Consider the following 22,848-nt stretch of genomic DNA (forward strand, 5'->3'; position numbering starts at 1 on the left):
GTTTTATTATTTAGATCCATACTTCATCAGTTTTAAATACTAGTTTATTGTTATAGTTACATGTGAGAAATGGTACAAGGCTGTTGTATTAGAGTGACTATTTTCTAGAGTGAGCCTATTGCCTACATGATATTTTAACACATGTGGTTACGACATGATTTGTTTTCATTATGCTACTCATTATAAGTACAGCAGAGTAAAAATAAAGCACAGTACAGTAAAGTACAGTAGGTGTCCTAGTGTACGGCTCATACTTTTTGTTGCATTGAATATTTTTGTGATGGTTTTTAGCACCAACATTTTGGCAGTATCTTGATTTTATCCATACTATACAGTACTACTATAATTATTTGTGACCGGCTGAGCAAAAGCTGGCTGTTTTTGCACATTCTTCAAATTCAATTTTATTGTATCTCTGTAATCTATAGTAACAAAAGAGTAGACAGCCAAAGTTTCAGCCTTTTATGATGAATGGTCTTGGGAGTTATAGTGCTTGACAATTGGAACAGTGATAAACTTGATTTGTACAGCAACAATACGGGAAATAAATTACAGGTGCTTAGACAATCAATCATAACTTATGTTTGAAACAAGCTACGAAGATGGGACTTGGCTCAATCTATGCACCATGAACTGGCAAATCAATCAAGGTATAGTACAGTCCCTGTACTCCTCCATGTTGACAAAGAAAGTCATTCCATCCAAGAAATGATGACAGTGAATGCTGTTTTATCGATGTAATCTAAATTTTAGTGCATAGGAAAGCAATTAAAGCATGCGTAAATTATTCATGCAGCACGCATATATTTACTTATATTGTAGAATAGGTGCATTTGGTACTTATCATTGTAGGTAATACTGACTGCATATATTTCTTTAACAGTCAGCAGAAAGTACAGTAAGTGTAGAAGAAAAAAATACCAAATCATCACAGAGTACAATGGAATATGGAAGCTCTTTATTAACTCAACTGAAAAAACATAATGAAGCACTTGCAGTAAGTATAAACAAGTATAAGTAAACGTTAGCAATTTTGAACTAGAGTAGGGACAGTGTAGTACCACAATAAAATGTACTGAAACAAGCTGGATCAGAGTAGTGCGTAATGTTCAAAACTGTAAAACAACAAGAAGCAAATATACTGTGCACTATATTATAGAATCTTCAATAGGTATTCACTTTTCTTATTGTTTTACAGTATATAGTTGGACATTACGTACATTGCATTGTAGAATAAATGCATTTGTAACTTTGTGTACATAGTCTGTCCCAGCCGTGTGCTTTCTTCTGCCATGCAGCATCATCACAAATATTGTTTGCCATGCAGTAAAACTCAATTTCTCACTAAAGTCCTTAATTGATTTCTTTGTTGAGTCAAAATGCTGTAGACTGTCATGGGCCATCCTTGTCACCAATTATGTTCTGTATTTAAGTAAAACTAAAGCCTTCACCAATACACTCTACAATCACACATTCTCATGCGTACCTTAAGGATTTACCTCTATTCCAATCTACTGTAGATTGTTTCAGTACTTTTTATCATACATTGTTCCTACTCTAGTTTAAAATTCCTAATTTTATTTATATAATGTTTGTGAACTTTTTGAAATTCATGACCACTAATATCCTCATATGTATGTATCACAATTCTAGTTTTAATCATATACATGAGTGAAGTCATGATCTGCAGTGACAATGAATCTAATAATGCAGTTATATTCATAGAAGCACAAGGACTGTCCACTTGCTTTCCAGCAGCACCTACTGTTGATCTAGATAAGGGTCTATGCCAGACTAATTTATTTACCTGTACATGCAAGGTTGCAGTGTCCTAATTAACAGTAGTCTATTTCGTACATATGTACCACTTTGCAAGCAGTCCATTTGCTGGTGGCTACATCGGCTACAACACAGGACAGCTCCACCAGCTGAACTTCAAGAACACTTGCATTCGTGCAACAACATACGTGTATGCCAGGAGATGGAAGCCATACCGTGTTTGCCACCATATGGTAAGGAAGGATAATAGTAAGACTTTACTACCATAGCACTTGTATTGTATGGCTATCAATATGCCAAAGGTTTCTTCTTAACTTAAGTTGAAGCGTTTCTGTGAAAGAAGCAGTGCCATAGTTGTAGCCACTTTTTTGCTATGCTTGACTGAACACATCAGTTAGGCTGGCAGTAGAAAATTACACTGAATAAATTTTGTAGCAACTTGACAATAACATTTTGGGTCAATCTGAAGGCACTTTTTTCTAGTACTGTTATGTCATTGTGAGAGGAAATCAAGGCAGGTGTTTGGATGATATTTTATCACAGGCAATTCCCAAATCTAAATGACCAAACATTACAAGCATAATTGATAGTTGTGAGACATTCAAATAATTGCAATTAACAAAGTTGAACATTAATCATTCAGCTGTGTTCTACATTTACTCTTGCTGCATCCTATGGTAATCACTTAACACTAATTGGTTGGTAATTTTTAATAGTGAGTGTATAGAACAAAACAGGCGGCCAATTACCATTCATGACAAGTAGAGTGACAGGTTTTTGCTTTTGAATTCATCATCTATGTAAATGACTTCATCCCAATTACATTAAATTTGTCCCATTTGCAATAGAATTTATCACCTTAGCAATTGAAATTGACACACTTGCAGTAGAATTAGGTGCTATTGCATTAGAATTAATTGAGTTTGCAGTAAATTTCATCATGACCCATTGTTTTTCTATGGGCCAAGAAGCGAGTTCTTTTAGTAAGTTATTCTTGGCATACATTCATGTCCATATGAAGCCCATTTCTAAATAGTAGTTAGACATCAAGACCAAGGGAACTAAGTGATTTAATAACCCCGATGGCCCAAGGCTGTAGGCGAGGGCACTACTAAGGGCCAGAGGGGTTACTGAATCACTTATTTCCCATTAGCCACGGTGTCTAACTTATTTAGACTATGGTTCAAAGTACGTACCTTTATAGCCAGAGCATGAGTGTGGCATGAAAGAGCAATACAGAACAACAGAATGGTTTCTTCCTGAAGTTCTTACAGCACCCACAAAAATAATTATTCGACCAGCAACCAAAGTAATGGCTAGAGCTACAGTATATACGCAAGTTTAGTCTACTATTTGTCCAGAATTATTTGTGGAACACAGAGAAGACTATTACAGTGTTATCAAGTACTGCAGTGTGCCTTTCATGTTATAATTATTTTATCATGTACAAAATTGCTTGAGGGCAGGCGGGTTACTAATTGAACATGTGTAGGTGACTAAGTGATTTAGTAAACCTGTAAATGAGCTATACCATAGTCTAAAGGATATGTAGTGATTTCAGAGGTTTAAATTTGGGTGTAGCATAATCTGTACATGTATGCTACAGTGGTAGGAATCCTTATCAAGCAAGCTGTAGACAAATTAAACACTGAATACAACTAATTACTACAAGTTCTTGTTGCTCAAACAAATTTCAGCTTTACAGCTCAGCTTAAATTTCAGCAGCTTTACATTGTGTTCTTGGTTAGTCAGGTGCTCACTGATAAAATTTCCTGCAAACATGACAAAGATTCAATGTCAAACTTTAATTGCAATTAGTTGTATATCAACATTCATTCTTGGCCATTTCAGATATCAGCTGTTTTGGTTGCCAGTTACTTTTACATACATGGGTGCACCTGTATTACAGTCAAAGTGTTCTTGCATGGATTAAAACATTATTATTATATCAAAACACAGTTACATACAACTATAAAACAAAATTATGAAATATAACTGGAGTATTTAAGGCATGATCAGCTCAAGTTGCTACCAGTACTTGAGAGCTGAAGAACCCTCCTCAAAATTGTAACAGTTCCAAGAATAGCTGTTTTCTGCAACACATATTGATTTACACTGTGTAAGTCAAGCTGTTTAATAAAGTCATGAAAACATTGCACCAAGTGCTCCAATGACAACAGGAATTATTCTTGTCTTCTTGCTCCACAGGTGTTCCAATTCTATCCTTAAGTCCTGATACTTTGTAATTTTTTCTTGTTCCTTCTCAAGAATTCTTTTGTCAGCAGGTATTGCAACATCAACCAGTGTGACCAGATGTTTAGTTTTCTCTACAATAGTGAGGTCAGGCCAACGTGCACTGATAAATTTGTCACAATAGATATTGAAATCCCACAATATCTTCACCTAGTGGTGTTTTTCTACAACCTGGGCAGGTACATGACACCACCACTTTGGACAACACTCCACAGAATACTTCTTGCACAACAACCAGTGAAGATAAATGAGGACATGATCATGTCAATATGGCTTTCCACTAAACGCAGCTCAGTGGAGACAGCAGGGAGCTATGTTAACTGTAGCTTTCTGCTCTCATGAATGGCCAGTACAGCAGAACATAATAGTGAAAATGACAAAGCGCATGCATCCAAGAAAGTGTCTGGTTGTAATAAGTACTGTGCTTCTGTGACAAGGCAATCTCACTCCTGGCACTGAAAGACTTCAGATTGAGAGCTATGCAATTTCACGCACAAACTCATCAGCTGAAAACTGTGCTGACATTCTCCACACAATGGCTTGCCAGGCCCAATGCAAAACTACTGGTAGCTGAGTGCTGGTACATTAATGGTGTGGCAATGGCACAATGATGTGTAACACAATACTGTACAACATGCAGAAGATGAAGTTTAGACCATAGAATTGTATGCAGCAATGTACTGTTGGCACCAAACACTAGAGATGGGAATAATTCAGCTAGCAAGCTAGGTAAAGGATGAACAGAAGTATACAAAATAATACAAATACATAACAAACAATCATGTTAACATAAAAACACATTCTTAATCTCGTTCATCACACAGAGCATGTCCACTGGCACTTGGGATGGCAACTTGGAACTTACTTGGAACTCACTGTGTCACCTGAAAACAGCTTAGAAACATTTAAACATACTTGTAATGTTGTTGTTTACGTGTAAGGTGGCCTCTGGCTCTCCTGAAATCACTCGTGCCTGTTTGCTAATCTTCTCCTTTGCACAATCTGAAATTAAAGCACGGGTGTGGTACTGGGCACTACATAGAATTACACGTATGTTATAAGTCATGAGCACAAACAAGCACAATGATTATACATTTGTTTTCGTTCACAGGTGGATCTATCCCCAGTTAGTTCATGTCTCTAGGCCTCATAGTTTTCGAGAACATTAATTATTTATTTATTTATGACATAATTTTCACCATATTTCTTAATTTTTATTCTTAGTACTTGGTTATATAACTAGGATCAGGTCACATACAACCAAGTACATATACCAACATTGCATCTTACCCATTGGGAAAGTATAAACAGTGCCATAGCCAGCACTTAGAGCAGTGTATGTGCCGGTGGAAATGATACATATGCATACATACACTGGCAGTGAGTTTAACTTACATCAGAAAACCACAATACTAAAACACAACTTACACAAAACTCAAGTTAAGTATTGAAAGTTTATATTGTAAGTGTGACGTGTCTCTGAAGATGACTCAGCAGTGAAGTGAGGCTATGCACAACAAGGGATGTGGCGAAGGCACAATTAGCAAATGATCCAAATCAAGCCAATTTGGCACAATAGACTCTGTTGTAACTAGAGGCCACTGGTAATGTGCCAGTATATCAGCAGTGTGGCATTGGCACTAGCTGGCAGTGACCACAGTCTATAATATTATGCATACAGCCATGCACAATATACCGAAGATAGTTACACACTGTTGAATATGCAGCAATGCATCTTCTTGTTTACTACAGACTAACAGTAGAGTAGCCAGTTAAGCGGGTGGAAAATAATTCTAGCTAGCAAGCCAGGTGAAGGATGAAGATGTACAATACAAGTATTACATTGAACATACTCATTACCTTGTTGTTCAGTCAAATGTCTTCAATTCCAACAATCAAGTTGCCACATGCCTGTAACAATCACTATTAAATAGAATACAAAAATACAGTTCATACTCCATGCTGCAAGATGACTGAAGATGTATGACAGTAAAAAGACTCTCATTTCAATGATCAAAAGTTATCACACTCCTGTAACATTGACTATTAAAATAGAATATAAAAAAAAACAGGTCATACTCACTCAATGCTGCTAAGATGATCCAAGACATACAACAGTAAAAAGTCTCCTATTTCAACAATCAAAATCACTCCATGCTGCCAAGATGACCAAAGAAGTTAGTCAGTGAAAAGTCTCCTATTTCAACAATCAAGCTGTCACACCCCTGTGGCAATCACAATAAATTAGAATACAGTATATACATTTTGCACTTACATTATGATGACAAGTAGACTCAAGACAGGATAGTCTGTATCCAACAATCACAATCCTGTAACGTAATACCATAACAACATCTAAAACAACATGACCTGTTACTACACAATCACCAGAATGAGACCTGACACAACGACAACAAACAGTCTCAAATAACACAACCAGCTAAAGCACGATTGCCAGAATGAGATGACATGAAACAATGGAACCAGTCTCAAATGACATGTCCAGCTAAAGCACGATCGCTAGAATGAGATGACACAACAACAATGACAACAACAAAAACCATCTCAAACAACATGACCAGCTAAATCACAATCGCCAAATTGAGATGACACAACACAACAAAACAGTCTCAAATAATATGACCAGTTATTAAGCATGATCGCCAGAATGAAATATGACAACCACAAGGCAGGTAGACAGCAATATGTACCATTCTTGTATCTTTTCCATTGTAGTTACAACCCACAAGCTACATGTTATCAGCCTTCAGTCAACAAAATGCACCAATAAACCTAATTATTGCACACTATATAACTCCTACTGTTAGTTTACAAGAAACATATAAACAATACTATTCCAAGTACATGGTTAAAGATGACCATACCTAAATTTAAACAACAGATCATTCAGCGACAGCTGCTGCATGACAAGCATGACACAAGTAATGCATAGGATGGTAGGCATTAATTGCAATCAATAAGCACAGGCGCTTATTACTAGCTAACAATTATATGAGCAGTCATATACTCTGCTGTAGTACAGATGACTATGTGGATAATAAAATCTAGTTTATTCAGCGCCTTCTTTGATTATCGAAACACATCATCTGATTATTGTGAAATGTGTAGGCCAGCTCATCTTCGAATGAGTGCCTTCGAATATGCTGGCTCCTTACCTGCTATTCCAGTTTGCTTAATTTCACATAGTCTGGTGGCATTAATTAGCTCTGATATTAGCAAATATTTTTAAGTGTTGACATTGAGAAATTCGAACAATTCTTGCAACTATTCCTAATTCATTTTCTATGTGGACATCGTGTCTGGATATCCGTGCATGCACAAAACAAAACAAGTTAAGTTAGCTATAGCTAGTGGCATTAATCAATTTGTTTATACTGTAGGTATGACATGTCTCTGAAGATGAATCAGCAATGAAGTGACATAACAAGGTGGTGAAGGCACAACTGGCATATGATCGCAATCAAGCCAGTTACTGAAACTCTGTTGTAAATAGAGGCCTCAGGTGATGTGCCAGTAAATCAGTGGTGCGGCATTGGCACTAACTGGCATAGTGATCAGTCTACAACATTATGCATACACAACATACAGGAGATAGTTACTAGGGACAGTAAACTGTACACTTGCTTTACATGCATACATACTTGTAACATTAAGTAATTCTATTAATGTGTGTACATCATTATGTGATCACGTGATTAAGAGAGAGTTGACCTCATGTTTCCTACAAGGTGCTGCGAGCAGTTAGAAACTGAGCAGTTGCGACTTACCACTATTCAGCAACTGTAAAGAACCACCAGACTATATCCCTGTGCCAGTCGAGGCACCTGTAAAGGTGATTTTAACTTGTAGTCATTTCTGTATGATCAGATCAGAATCATGCAGGGAGAAGAGTTCCGTATCTGTCTAGCAGCAAATGCCAAACCCTTCTGTGTACACACACCTTGCACAATACCGTTCACAATACCGTTCGCGTATCACAACAAATTAAAAGCTGAGCTAGACCTCCTGGAGTCACAGAACGTAATTGTTCCAATCACTGAGGCCACAACATGGTGTGCACTGATTGTGGTCACACTGAAGAAGCATTCGCAGAACATTCACATGTGTGTGGACCTAGTACATCTCAACCGCTTCGTCATCTGAGAAAAATACCAATCCCTCACCCCTGCCCTAGCCGTGGCTGACATTGCCACCAGTGACGCAAAGATATTCACTATTCTTGATGCACTAAAGGGCTACCATCAATGCCCATTAGATGCAGACAGCCAAGCACTGACCACATTCATAACACCACTCAGTAGATATAAATACCTACAAGCCCCCTATGGCATCTCCTCAATTTCTGAGCATTACAACCGGAGAATTACTGAAGCCTTCAGTGGGTTGTCGGGGTTCAGACGCATTGTTGATGATTTTGTAATATATGATAACAATGTCACAGACCATGTGGAGCAATTCATGCAGCGGTGTGTGGAGAACAACATTGCTCTGAACATGCAGAAGTGCCAGTTCTTTAAAGCTCAAGTCACCTTTGCAGGCTTTCAGCTATCATCACATGGATACAAAGTAGACCAATCTATCACAGAAGCAATTACCAAGTACCCTACACCTACAACCAGGTCCGACTTGCGCTCCTTCATGGGTCTAGTCAACCAACTGTCAACGAGCACCCACACTCTGGCATCACTGTTGACGCCTCTCAGACCACTTGCTCAGCACAAAAAATGAATTACAGTGGAACCTGTCTATAATGGTCACCTTGGGACCAGATATATCTGGCCTTATATACAGGTGGCTGTTATAGAGAAAACCTGTATAAGGTGGTCAGCAGCATTTTAGTGGCTATGGCCTTTATAAATGAGTGATTATTATTAAGAGGCTCGCGCCAACCGCAATGCAGTAATATTTTAGTACAGAAGGACAAGGTGAGCTTGTTATGAATGTTGGTTATAGCTATTGAAAACGTTTAAGCAATGAAGCCTGATAGATTATATAGTATTCATTGAAAGGCAGGAAGCGTGATAATTGTGCATTAATTAAAACGGTGCCGTGGTGCCACAGTTGGTTTAACAAGCCACCATAAAAGGTAGCGACCGCTATATGAAGGAGAAAGTTATGTATACAGTGATTCATAGGCGAATTCTTGGTTGGCCGTTATACGCGTTAGACAGGTGACCGCTTAATGCAGACAACAATGCATACATTTGTATGGGAAAATATTTGGGACCTTTTGTCCATGGCCGTTATGCAGAGGTGACCGCTTAATCCAGGTGACCGTAACACAGGTTCCACTGTATTATGGTCTAATCATCATCAGGAAGCTTTCACAAACATCAAGACATCCCTAACTACCTCACCACTGCTGTCTTTCCTTGACATGACCAAACTGACAAGGTTAAATACGGATGCCAGTAGACAAGGCCTCGGATTTGTTCTACAACAGAAGACTGGAGATGAATGGAACCTGGTTCAAGCAGGATCTCGATTCTTATCTGACGCAGAAACACGATACGGCAGTAATTGAGTTGGAAACGCTTGCTGTCTGTTGGGCGGTCACCAAGTGTATTCTTAGCAGGCCTACAGCATTTTCTTATATCAACAGATCATAACCCACTGATCCCGATCCTTAATACACGTCGCCTGGATGAGGTAGAGAACCCTAGGTTGCAACACCTTAAGTCTCGCTTGATGGGATACCACTTTACCACACAATGGACTAAAGGTAACAGTCACTGTGCTCCTGATGCATTGTCCCGCAACCCCTCTAGTTGAAGACTCACTAGCAAAGTACGATAGCCAACACAACCCTGAATTATCAACAACCAAGATTAGAGCTCTGTCAGGTTCAGAGCCTCTCACCACAACACGCTTACAAGAACTACAAGACAATGCAGCCAATGACCCAGAATATCAACAGCTGAGAGAGATAATTCTCAAAGGATTCCCAGATCACCAACAACAACTTCCAGAGACCTGCAGACAATTCTGGAATGCACGAGAACATCTTAGCATAGATGGTGGCTTTATTGTCCATGAGTGCCATTTGTTAATCCCCACCACTATGAGACAGCAAGTACTATTGACCTTCATGAATCACACCAGGGGGGCAGTTCGTACTAAACAGCGTGCACGGTTAACTGTCTACTGGCCAGGAATCGATAATGATATTGATAGCATCATGTTATCTTGCCAGTTGTGCCAAGATCACCTACCCTCTCATCCCAAAGAGCTGCTGATGCAGAAACCAAAGCCACTTCATCATTTTCAGGAAATTGCAGTTGATTATTGTAGCTATGGTGGATGCCAATTCTTAATCCTTGTAGACTGTCACACGGATTGGCCAGAAATTATTACAATGGGTCATAGCTCTACTACACACCACCTTATTACAGCATTAAGGCAAACATTTTGTTGCACATCAGTACCTGACATTCTATGGTCCGATGGGGGTCTCCAATTTACAGCCCTCGCATTCAGAAACTTTGCAACGCACTGGGGTTTCACATACAACACCTCATCACCACGATACCCACAGAGTAATGGCAAGATAGAAGCCATGGTAAAATCAATGAAGAAGATTTTGGCAGCCTCATGGGATCATCGTCACCTCAATGAAGACCGATTGTGTCATGCCCTTCTCCAATATCGTAATACACCTTCACATAAACATGGAACCTCTCCAGCCCAGAAACTGTTTGGAGATCCCATACAGGACAGTATACCAGCACACCGCCAATCGTTTGCACCAGAGTGGCAGAAGAGCATTCAAGAAGCTGAACAACAAGCCACTGAGACGTTAGCCCAATCTAAGGAATTTTACAACACCCATGCTCATTCATTTCCTGACATTCAAGTTGGTTCTAAGGTAGCTTTACAAAACCAACAAACAAAGCTGTGGGACATATATGGAATAGTTGTCAGTATTGGACCTAATCGCAGGTACTTTGTCAAGACGCAAAGTGGAAGAATCCTTGTCTGTAATTGCCGCTTCCTCAGATGCCGTACACCAGCTTCACTTCAACCACCCTCCCTGTCACATGATAGAAGAACAAATGCTCCACATTGCCTCCCCACCAACATCTCCAAGACCACTACCACAACCTCCAGTTGAGATACGACACTCTGTGTGACCCCACAGGCCACCTGCAAGACTTATTGAAGACCCCAGCTGGCCCAATTGATATCAGCATTGGTGCTCCCCTGTGCCATTCAGGCGCGTAGCCAGCCAATATTTGATGGTTGGGCATAACATCAACTTAACTAGCTAGTCCAGCTCCTAAGCCAAATATTCGTTCACTTTTTGATAAAAGCACCAATTTTTTTACAGAGTATATATACTATATGTGAGACATTATCAAAGAAAAATATGAAAAGTGTATGCACACAAGGCCTACAGCCACATACCTATACTACAGTGTAAACAAATGCTGCTTGCATGCAAACATTTACTAGGTATATGCTATTCTAACAAACTTGTAGGGCAGACATCCATTGACGATTGCCATGGCTGAGCATCACATGACATCAAATTGCTGAACCTACAAGAACTAACAATATAAACAGTTCATCACATATTTACTACAATCAACTGGCAGTATAGCTTACAGACCAACTACCACAATGACATGTAATGCTTTTTCAAGTAAACGCCACAGTACCCCAGTTGAAGGCCGGGGCGTTAATTTATGAACTATGAGTCTCATCACAAATATCAGCATGCCAAGCTTCGTCCCAGACTTATAGCAGCCAATGTACATTTTGCATGAACCTGGTGTAAACTACGACTCGGTTAATCAGTACAAATTGTACACGTGACACCTCATAATGACTTGACCTTTTCTCCATTTCCAGCTCCATTTGTATATGCCATTTATCTAGAAGGGTAAGTTTTTCCATTTTCTTTCATTAGCAGTAAGTTAGGTTATACGGTACTAATACGCTTGACAAGTCCGCCGAAAAGAAATCTTTTGCTGCCAGCACCATCCACACTGAGTCCTACTGATGCTTATCACTCACTGTAACTTAGAGATACAGTACCACAGCTATATAGTGGACTTGATAGTGATAGTGTACTACGCTTCGACTCCATTTTAAATTTCCAATTTAAACCACGCCATGGAGAGTGACACATGCGTCTACATGAAGTGTAATTATAGGGACTTCCAAGGGATTTCCGCATAATGGATCATGTGATACACCATCTATCTCGATCCCTTCCTCAAAGTCATGGTTCAACAAATGAGGCACTCGTTTACGATTAAAGTAGGGTTGTTTTGTGTGCTGCTGTGAATCCTCGCGTGAATCTTAAGCTTCTTGTGATGATTGGGTAAAAGTTTGTGATGGTTGGGCAAGAAACTGCGATGGTTTGGCAAATGCCCGCCCATGCCCACCGTTGGCTACACCCCTGGTGCCACCAATGCTTGGGGGGAGGTGTAGGAACAGTAAACTGTAACACTTGCTTTACATGCATACATACTTGTAACATTAAGTAATTCTATTAATGTGTGTACATCATTATGTGATCACGTGATAAAGAAAGAGTTGACCTCATGTTTCCTACAGTTACACATTGTTGTATATGCATCTTCTTATTGATTGCAGATTATTGGTGCTGTATATTAGTAGTTAAAGGTGTAAAAATTCCAGCTAGCAAGCAAGGTGAAGAATGAAGATGTGCAATAAAAGTAAAACATTGAAACATACTCTTTACCTTGTTGTTCACGAGCACATCAGCTGGTTGTTCCAGCACTAATGCCTGGAGGGCATATGATGGACTTAAAGTACAGTTACAAACATTAAAACATACTTTTAATCTTGTTGTTTATGTGTAAGGTGGCCTCTGGCTCTCCTGCAATCACTTGTGGATGTTCACTAATCTTCTCCTTTGCGAATTCTGAAATTAAAGCATGGGTGTAGTATTTTTGTATTATATAGAATTACACATATGGTAAAGTCATCAGCATAGACAAGCATGTCAGCATGAACAAATGTATCTATTTTACGGTTGTGCCTTTGTTCACAGGCAAATCTATCCCTATGTCTCTAGGCCTTGTAGTTTTCTTTAAGTTACTAATTATTTCTTTTATGAGGTCTTTTTCTATAACTGAGCTGTTTTTACACTGGGTTATGGTAATTTTAGATTCTAGGATGTGCCTTTTTTACAGTGTAGGTGTTTTTGGTAGGGCTAAAACAAATATACCAAATATTCAAATTTGCATTTGATTCGAATTCATTTGAAAACAATTTTGTAATTCAAAACATCGAAATTGCTAGCTAATTACAGTAAAGATGGCAGACACTAGTAATGAGGAATCTTCATCAGTCTCTACAACTGCAACATCAGACACTGGACTAGAGATGAATCAGTGATCGCGAGGGTGATCAGATTAGTTGCTGATATGCCTTCCCTATCAGTAATGGGTACAAATGCTCTGTGAACTGATCAGTTTGCATGACAAATATGAGTAGCAGCAATGAAAGCCTTTTTGCTCACTATAAACAAGTAGTAAAGCCTCTCTATACTATTCCATACTGTGAAACACCAAGTTACGAGAAACTATATGACTGCACATGTAAGTACTGCTGTTAGCGTTAAAATATTCTTACCCAGAACAGTAGCTGTTATACTTTAAGAATAAAGAACTGCACCAGTGGAAAACTAAATTGGTAATCTGTGTATAACAGTCACCTTGGTAACTAATGAAATCATGGGTGATCCAAACAAGGGAGCATGTATTAAAATATTTTTGGTGCCTAATTGTTTCGGTTGTGTAATAGAGGCAACACCACCATAGGTAACCAAATATAGTTGTGGTAGATTTAATAGTTATACCACGGCTGCGGATATATATGTCAGCAAAATCCCAAGCAGCCGTGGTATAAGTGATGTATATCACTTGGGGCACACTCATGGACTCACCTAATAGGTGAAAGAACTAATGAGAACTCATCCCATTTGTTTTATACAGTAGCATCTGAAAATCGATTGTGGTTTAAAAGCGTGGGCTAATAGCCATAAAAACGTTGTCTATACGTTAAAACGTCATTAAGGTGGCGGTCAAGCGGCTAAAGTGCCTCAGGTAAAGCGCACGCCCTCCAATATAATAATGAATGGAAACAATTCTTCGTGCGTAACTCAACAACTCGGTTTGAAAGGTAAGTGAACGAAATAGCGGTTGTCTTGTGCGCTAAGAAACACTGTTAGTTACAGTGGCTTATTAAAATAATACTTCTATAATGGGTAGTACGTCTCGAAGGCAAAAGCGAACAAAGCGACAAGTTATTACAGCTAGCAGGAACGCTATAAATGCGAGGTGGAGCAAAACGAAGTGTTGCACAAGCGAAGCTCCAGGTGAGACTCTTCCGTTGCGTATCATACAGTCATACTAGAATTTCTTTTAAATAAGGCATGTATTTTAAAATAATTATAATTCAATTTCTTACATACACTTAGTTTAAATATATTTCAAAATATTCATTCTTGTAGTAACAAGTGCCACTCCTACTGAAGACCACAGCTCACACAGCCAGTGTACACCAACTAGCTCTGAACACAATATCAAAAGCACAATTTCAGAGGTGCCTGTAAGTCAACCACCAACTTCAAGTACATCACACCTGGCTGGTAGTAGAATTATCAAACTGAAAAAGTTACATGATGCCATTCATACCATTACACAACACACCCTCCCCTGTCAATCTCCAGTCGAACTCATCAGAGAAGTATATAGGAGAGGACTTGGTAGTACATTGCTTGCCAGGTGCAACAAGTGTAACAAGGAAATTGTGTTCAAGACCTACAACAAAGTAGAGTTACAAACACCAGAAGGGACTATCAGATCTACTTACGAAGCTAATGCAGCTGTTGTGATGGGACAGATGTCAGTAGGTGGTGGTCATAGTAACCTTGAGGAGGTTATGTGTACCATTGGAGTTCCTTCAATATCCAAGCCAACATTCATCGACATCGAGAGGCTCTTGGGATCAGCTTTTGAGTACTACTTGAATGAACTCATGTTGGAAGCTGGAAGAGAGGAGAGAGAATTAGCAATACAAAACAATTAATACCATCACGATGTACCAGCTATTACTGTAATAGTTGATGGAGGATGGTCCAAAAGGTCCCACGGGCATTCCTACAATGCGAATTCTGGAGTAGGAGTCATATTTGGTGCTGCTACCAAAAAGCTTCTGTACATAGGTGTAAAAAACAAGTATTGTGCAGTATGCTCTATAGCACACAAGAAACATACCAAACCACCTGATCACAAATGCTTTAAAAACTGGTCAGGATGATCTACATCTATGGAATCAGATATTATTGCCACAGGATTTAGACAATCTGAGAGTATGCACGGTCTTCGATATACAAAAGTAATTGGAGATGGAGACAGTTCCGTTCTTCACACCATACAAACAACAGTTAAGTCATACGGCAGAGATGTTGAGAAGGTGGAGTGTGCAAATCACGCCGTTAAGTGTTTTCGGGGCCGACTAGAGCAGTTAGCAAAGGACTTTCCATCTTTCCGTGGACGAGGTCGTCTAACCAAATCTGTCATTATGAAAATCACACATGGTGCAAGGTGTGCTACTTGGAACCACTCTAAAACCAACAACATCATAAAGCTACGAAATGATCTTCGAGCAGGCCCAAAGCACTATTTAGGATACCACAAAGATTGTGATCCATCTTGGTGTTCAGAAGCTGCAAAAGAAACACCAGTCAGTGTTAATCTGCATGACTTGCCACCTAACCTTCTCTTTAAGATAGATCGAGCTGGTGACCGTCTGGTAAACAAAGCAACTCAGCTCATCAGTAACAGCACAACCAACTTGAGTGAATGCTACATGTCGATCAGAGCAAAGATGGATGGTGGAAAGCAAATTAACAGGATTCAGTCAGGATAATTCCAGCATCATTGCATGACAGCAGGATTGTCCATGACTTTAGGTCCAGGATGGATTGAGACCACTTGGAAGCGCCTGTTTGGATCCTGCTCAACTATCACTGAGACATTGTCAAATCGTCGTAAACGTAAACATGAGCGTGACACCAGAGAAAGTCTTCAGATGCATACAAGAAAGCCAGAATTGAAAAGCGATATCATCTCACACCAGCTATTACTGATAAAGATTATGGGCCAGAAGCAATCACTCCAACCAACTCCAGTCAAGACAAGCTGCGGCTTATCTGCAATGAATACCTAACATCTTTACTAGTCACAGTTGAACAGGCTGCTGAACTTACGAGAGAAACTGTGGACCAAGATCCATCCCTCAACAGTCTATGGCAGCAATTCAGAAGACCACGCCTGACTGCATCTGCATTTGGCACTGTAATAAAACGTCGTAAAAACTTTGAAAAACTTGTAGAAACCATCTTGTACAAACCACCACCAGGTACAATTACAGCACTAGAATGGGGATGATCACATGAAGACACCGCAAGGCAGTGGTATGTGACTCACATGACCAAGCAGTTTGGTCCATCATACCAAGTCAGTAGAACTGGTATCCATATAAGTACAACGCATCCGTGGTTGGCTGCTTCTCCTGATAGTGTTGTTGAAGATCCTACCCAGGCTGAAGGAAGACGATTCGGTCTATTAGAAATAAAATGTCCATATTCTGGGAGAACAATGACACCTGAAGTTGCATGCCAGGAAGTTAACCAGTTTTATAGTTCTTTAACAGATGGTCAAGTCATGCTAAAGAAAACACACAACTACTATTACCAAGTGCAAGGCCAATTAGAAATTACACAGTTACCCTGGTGTGACTTTCTTATCTGGACACCAAAAGGAACATCTTTACAGCGAATTGAACGCGATGAAAAACTCTGGACAACGGTGTATCCCAAGCTAAGATCCTTCTACAGAGAATATCTACTTCCAGAGATAGCTGATGCAGTGTTTAGTAGTTGCCAACCAATTCGGCACCCTGAGTCACCTTGAACAGTATAATACATAAATTATATTTTTGTACACAACCTTAACGATGAATATTTATTATGTTATTACTGTATAAAATCATACTTGTATATACTGTAACTCATACCTGATTTATTGGCAAACATCACATAAACCTTGAGAATAATTATCCAGATGTGCTGACATGAGATGTATTGTCAGACAAATTTTCTTATTAATGCTAGCTAAAGACCTAGAGAGAATTAGCATGTATACTTCCAGTTGCTGTGAGACACAACTAACACGTTTCAGTGGTGTATCGCCTGTAATAATAACAGTGAAGTTGTAGTACACCGACATTGTCCAGCTTCCAAAACTAAAGTGACAGAGACAACAAATAGAAGAGCTGGCATCAACCACGCTTTATCTCATGATCAAAGGTAAGAGTTGCTCGTCAAGTAAATCAGGCCATTAAATGGTCCACCGTTTTCGAGTCATAAACATCATTATTAATCATTGAACACGAGGTTGCGAATTTAATATAAACGTGTGTTGGTGACGCAGTATACTATGTAATTCCGCGCAATGTATTCTTGAAACTTCTTCAATTTTGCAATCAACTTTGTTGCCAAAGCAATTGTCAGAATCGGTTGTAAAGTTTTATTGTAGAAGATCGAAGGTATGTGAATGTGCACGCGTATCGTCGTAGTGATCCAAACTTGTGAGTGCAGTGTTTTTCGGTCCCAGTTTCCGAGCTCTCCTTTTGCTTCCACCTTTAGCTGATTCACAATCAAACTCTAAATATGCAGAAACATACACACCATGAAAAGAAAGTCAGTACTAGGATATGGACCCTGTAATGGTTGGCGTGATGGAATAAAGTTGCGCCATTCATCCTACTATAAAATCGTTCTTGAACCTTCGCCATTTGTGATGTGCTACAACAACAGTGCAGAACAGCCCATTTTCTTAGTGCTTATTTCGGTAGCGAAACTAAATTCGATAATAACTTGGAAATCACAGGATATTTGAAATTTAATTAATTGAGTGGGCAGAGACTTGACCGCCACCTTAATACGTTACTATGCTTCAACACACTACGTTAGAAAACTTGCGATTGTGGAATTGAGTTTATATTGTTATCATTTTTGTACCAAGTTAAGCCAACTAACTTCGCTATTGGCACAGTAAGTAAGTTATTATATTAAGTTAAGTACTTAGGACTGTAAGATACTAACCTATTTCAGCGTAGCAGTAGTAGTTTTTCTGTTCTGTGGTCTGTTCAAAGGCTGATACGCGGTGGGTAGAAATACGCATCCACGATCACCCAAACAATTATTTTGTGCCTTCTTTATCCTTTACTAACAACCAACTAGTCCAACTTAGAGAACATACTCAGTTTAGCAACCACTACAAAATCGAGTCCCACAATGCAAAGCTCTATGTCGCTCAATATGACAAGTTGAAGCCTATCGTTTCTTTGAACTGGCTGGGCATTAAAGTCATTGGCAAACCGCTTTCCCATGATATTGCCCAGGCAATATCTTGATATTTCCCGGGCAATATGCGAGTTAAACACCGAGCGGCACCTTTGAACGTCCACGCTAAAGTGGTATTATAGCAAAGTTGTAGTATGGTGCGTGGGCAGATCAAAGGCTGCCGCCAGTGTTAAAAATCAGTTGTAAACCAGTTTACAAATAATTGTAGCATGGCTAAGTACCTCCTTTTGGCCACACAGTCTGGCCACTAATTAGTTCAAAGACTTCAAACAAAACCAAACACCAGACCAACACAGGAAGTCACAATGCAAGGCTAATAATGTCCAGGACTGACAAGGAGGGAAATCACTCTGGAACGAATGAACACACAACACTGCACTCATCTGAATGAATGGGAAGCAGTACTGAACCACTGGGCTGAGCCCAGTAATCTACCACACGCTCGTTCGCCAATAAATTAAGCTAACCAAGACTATTATAGTGCTGCACCACTCAACAACGAATATCAGACACTTCAGTTACTCCATTCTAAATGATTCGGAAGCTGTACAATGGCTGGAGTGATTGGCATCGATGATGGCACCTCACGCTCGTGCATAACAAATGCGCTACGAATAAATAAACTAGCTAACAATGAATTAACAAACCATCAAGACAGTAATTAATGAGTAAAATCGTTCCTTGTACACGGCGCTCAACAGTAGCCAATATTAGCCTTGCGTTCATGCTCCTTCCGCATTACAAATGGGCGCCTTTGATCTGCGCACGCCCCATACCACAAATCAGTTATTCAGTTTGTATCTGATTTGTAAATACTCCACCCTCGGGCCTGCGGCCCTCGGGTGTCGTGTGTACAAATCAGATACAAACCTCATGGGCGTGTTACAACTATTACTTACATAACTTCTGTTTTCTCAGTGCAAAACTAAAATTATTAATTTTAATAATACATCATGCAGTAGATACATCAGTGTAGTTCTACTTCACAGAATAGACAATAATTGGATTGGTATAATCAGTATTGGCACTGTTAAGTACAGATTAATCGGATATCAATACAACTGAAAAATCCTTATCGGTACACCTCTAGTAGTTAGTAGATACATCATCAGACACTTCTACTTCATTTCAAAAGCCACCTATACTAAAGTTATTAAGATATCAAATTTTAATGATGTTTGGAATAGCTACTATAATAAGAAATAACAAATATATACACTGTATTTCAGTATTACACTGTATATAAAAAAACATTTGCTCTCTTTCGTTTAGAATATTCGTTTTAGCCCTAGTTTTTGGGATAGATAATCTGTTACTTGATGGGGGTGTACTTTGTCCTCACCTGTCCAAAGTTACAGGCCAGGTTGTAATTGCCCTTTTTAACTTTATGATTTTACATTGTTGATTTCAGTTAACTGAGGTGACTTAGCGTGTTTGTTCAAATAGTAAATAAAGGACCACTAAAAATAGAAATGTTGGTTTGTATACTAAAACTTCATTTCATACTGATGCATAATAATCCAGCATTCTCTGCTATAATAAAACTTGAATTTTCACATCCATCAATGAATGTGTGTAATAACTGTATGCATATCCTTGAACAGGATGGAATGATAAACCTTCAACTGATACAAATAAAAATGGCTGAGAACAAAGAGAAGCTTGATGAGCTCACATTATATAATACCAAATTACAGAGAAAAATCTCAAAGCTTGAGGTGAGTGTTAGATAAACAGTGAGATGTAAGATTACACTATTAAATTTAGGTCAAAGATGCAATAAATAGTCAAGAGATGACTGAACTGAGGTCACAGCTAATGATAAAAAATGCTGAATTAGCAAAGTTAAATGAAGAAAACAAATTACTTATGAACAAGTTTCATCAGGAAAGAGACATAAAAAGACACCAATTTTCTGAGGTAAGGATTATTACTGTGACACACAATTTTTATACATATAATCTATTGATTGGATTGTTTACAACCTCTGGAAAACTGAACAAAGTCATCTTCCTTTCCAGTTTACTTTACGTTGAAATAAAAGCCTGTATGCATGGCATTTTGCACTCCTTTGTGGTTACATACTTAAGGAAATTATAAATGCAAGAAGAAGCCTGATTAACATTTACACATATACCACATTGTTGTGGGCGTTCAAAAGTGCTGCTTGGGGTTTAGCTCGTATATTCACTGGGAAATATCTAGATATTACCCGGGTAACATCTTGGGAACATAATTTGTTCATGGCTTTGATGCCAACCAGTTCAAAGATACAAAATGCTTTGACTCATTTTATTGAACAACATAGAGCATTTGTTGTAGGTTTTAGTTTACATATTAGGAAAGGCTCAGTGTAGCTGCTAAGTTTAGATTATTCAACAGTAACTAACTATATTCTAAGATGAGCGAGCTTCAAAACAATCACTCGGGCTGTGCATGCATGGGAGGCATGTCAGGCATTGATCAGACCATGAAACAAAAGAATATGACAACTAGATGATAGTTTTGCTGTTGGCAACTTTGAAAATGCTGCCAAATGACACATGCATGACTTGGCAGTCTCTCTACAGATAGCAGACAAGGAGGGCCAAGCTAGGGACTACTGGAACCTGGGAGCTGTGTACTGAGAGATAGGGCTAAGTACTTAACTCAATGTATTAACTTACTTACAGTCACAATAGCAAACCTTAATGTAGTATTATAAAAACCATATGTCCTTTACACCCCAAAAACCAATCCCACACGTGAAAATTCTTAGTGTGTGTTGAAACATGACATAGGAATAATGTTCTGAGAACTATTTGCCCACAATATTGAAACCACAATTAGTCATCTGATGCTAATGAATTTTTGTACAGGAGTCAGTGGGAACAGCGAGTTGGGGTTAGCAATACCGCGCTCCAGAAAACTGAAGGAATTAATTAATACTAATGACATATTTTGGTTAGTTAAACATAAAAGGCCTATACTGATTATGCAAGCAATTAGAACATAATTATCACATAATAATCGATCACAAGGATATAATATCATTATATAAATAGCTCTTTATCCTATCACGATAAATGTATTATTGCTATTATCGCACAGACCAGCATGGCTCGCAAAATGTTAATACACTTCCACATTACAAAATTAAATAATCTACTCTGGTCCAGACCGGATATATTTCTATAAAGCTAGTGATGCCCAGATAATCCAGACAAAATAAGACCCAGGGGTGCCTTTATCACTGGCCATTCCATCATACAAGTACGTAACTTGGGTGACTATGACTTAGGGATCTGCAATACATATCAATATGGCAATATTAGTGTTTTTCTAGTATATTAGAACTAGAACTAAAAGCAGTTTTAGTACAGCCTTTCCTTTTTAGTTCTAGGAACTAGAACTAAACTATAATTCCATTACAGTCTACTTAAAAAACTGGAACTATACTAGAAAAGTGTTGTTTTTAAGTTTTTTAACAAGAACTAAACTAAAATTAATAGCTTTATATATAGTACAAATACTAGAACTAAACTTAAACTTTTAGTACTACTGTAACTGTTGTTTGAAATTTAGCAGGAACCTGATTAATGAACTGACTATCAACAATCTGGCACATTAAAGCCTCACTTTGAAGTACATATTGACAGTGTTGGGAATAATGTGTTACATAAGTAATGCATTACATAATATTATTACTTTTGTGGTAACTAAGTAATATAACGAAATACGCTATAAAAATGGGTAATATAACTCAAGTTATCTTACTTACAAATGTAACGCTTTACCTAAGTAGTGTAGTTACTGTAATGAATCTAATATTACATAATTTTATTACTACAAGTAACAACGAAGTTACTAATCTCGTTAGTTATCCTCTGAGTAACGTCTAGCCACAATGAAGCCTACTGAATGAAGCTTATTCACCAGCTTCTCACTTATAACCAAGATTTGCACATTGTCCAACAACGCAATCATGTCACGTGATAAAGTGGTAGTTTCACACGTGGTAGTTTCACACGTGGTAGTTTCACACGTGGTAGTTTCACACGTGACAGCTTAAGGCTGTGGACACAAAGTAATATAATATGTAATATTATTATAGTTACTTTATTTTATGGATAATATGTAACTGTAACTAAATAGTTCAGTTGCAAGTAATATGTAACTAGTTACTTTTACAAAGTAACTTGCCCAACACTGCATATTGATGATAACTCCTTTGTAAAAACAAAGGCAACTTTCTAAAGTGGCTTGTGACATTTTAGCAACCACCGCTCTGTTGGAAAGAATGATTTTCTTCTGGTGGAGAGGTGGCAGGGGGGAAACAAAGCCACGTAACAGACAAAACTTAAAGAGGTTTTCTTACATAGAAACAAGAAGTATACTGTTTAGGTAGG

General features: G+C 38.5%; 1 protein-coding gene and 3 long non-coding RNA genes across 7 annotated transcripts in view; 1 reads left to right on the top strand and 3 right to left on the bottom strand.

Annotated features, from left to right (window-relative positions):
- Nucleotides 1–3,668: 3,668 nt before the first annotated feature.
- LOC136265771 (uncharacterized) lies at nt 3,669–8,779 on the bottom strand. 3 transcript variants are annotated; one of them, XR_010705723.1, is made up of 4 exons: nt 6,517–8,779; nt 6,308–6,362; nt 6,116–6,257; nt 3,669–6,063 (listed from the first exon to the last, which is right to left on the bottom strand). It is a non-coding gene; the product is annotated as an uncharacterized lncRNA (long non-coding RNA). The 3 variants fall into 3 exon arrangements; XR_010705722.1 differs by lacking the exon at nt 6,517–8,779 and having other exon boundaries at nt 3,669–5,943; nt 5,989–6,063; nt 6,308–6,507; XR_010705721.1 differs by lacking the exon at nt 6,517–8,779 and having other exon boundaries at nt 6,308–6,507.
- A 222-nt stretch (nt 8,780–9,001) lies between these two features.
- LOC136265776 (uncharacterized) lies at nt 9,002–18,926 on the bottom strand. Its single transcript, XR_010705729.1, has 4 exons — nt 18,200–18,926; nt 12,860–12,946; nt 12,764–12,808; nt 9,002–12,699 (listed from the first exon to the last, which is right to left on the bottom strand). It is a non-coding gene; the product is annotated as an uncharacterized lncRNA (long non-coding RNA).
- Nucleotides 14,420–16,995, bottom strand: LOC136265772 (uncharacterized). Of its 2 annotated transcripts, XR_010705725.1 has the most exons (7): nt 16,822–16,995; nt 16,301–16,760; nt 15,808–16,243; nt 15,306–15,757; nt 15,134–15,243; nt 14,902–15,076; nt 14,420–14,849 (listed from the first exon to the last, which is right to left on the bottom strand). It is a non-coding gene; the product is annotated as an uncharacterized lncRNA (long non-coding RNA). The 2 variants fall into 2 exon arrangements; XR_010705724.1 differs by having other exon boundaries at nt 14,902–15,243.
- Nucleotides 18,927–20,228: 1,302 nt separating the features above from the next.
- The window catches only part of LOC136265767 (kelch domain-containing protein 8A-like), a 40,091-nt gene continuing 37,471 nt past the window's right edge, over nt 20,229–22,848 (top strand). Inside the window, exon 1 of the mRNA XM_066060686.1 lies at nt 20,229–20,380. Coding sequence (XP_065916758.1) covers nt 20,255–20,380 — 126 coding nt within the window. The 5' untranslated portion in view covers nt 20,229–20,254. The remainder of the gene's footprint in view (nt 20,381–22,848) is intronic.

This window comes from Dysidea avara, chromosome 9 (assembly GCF_963678975.1).
Source record: "Dysidea avara chromosome 9, odDysAvar1.4, whole genome shotgun sequence".
NCBI classification, from domain to species: Eukaryota; Metazoa; Porifera; class Demospongiae; order Dictyoceratida; family Dysideidae; genus Dysidea; species Dysidea avara.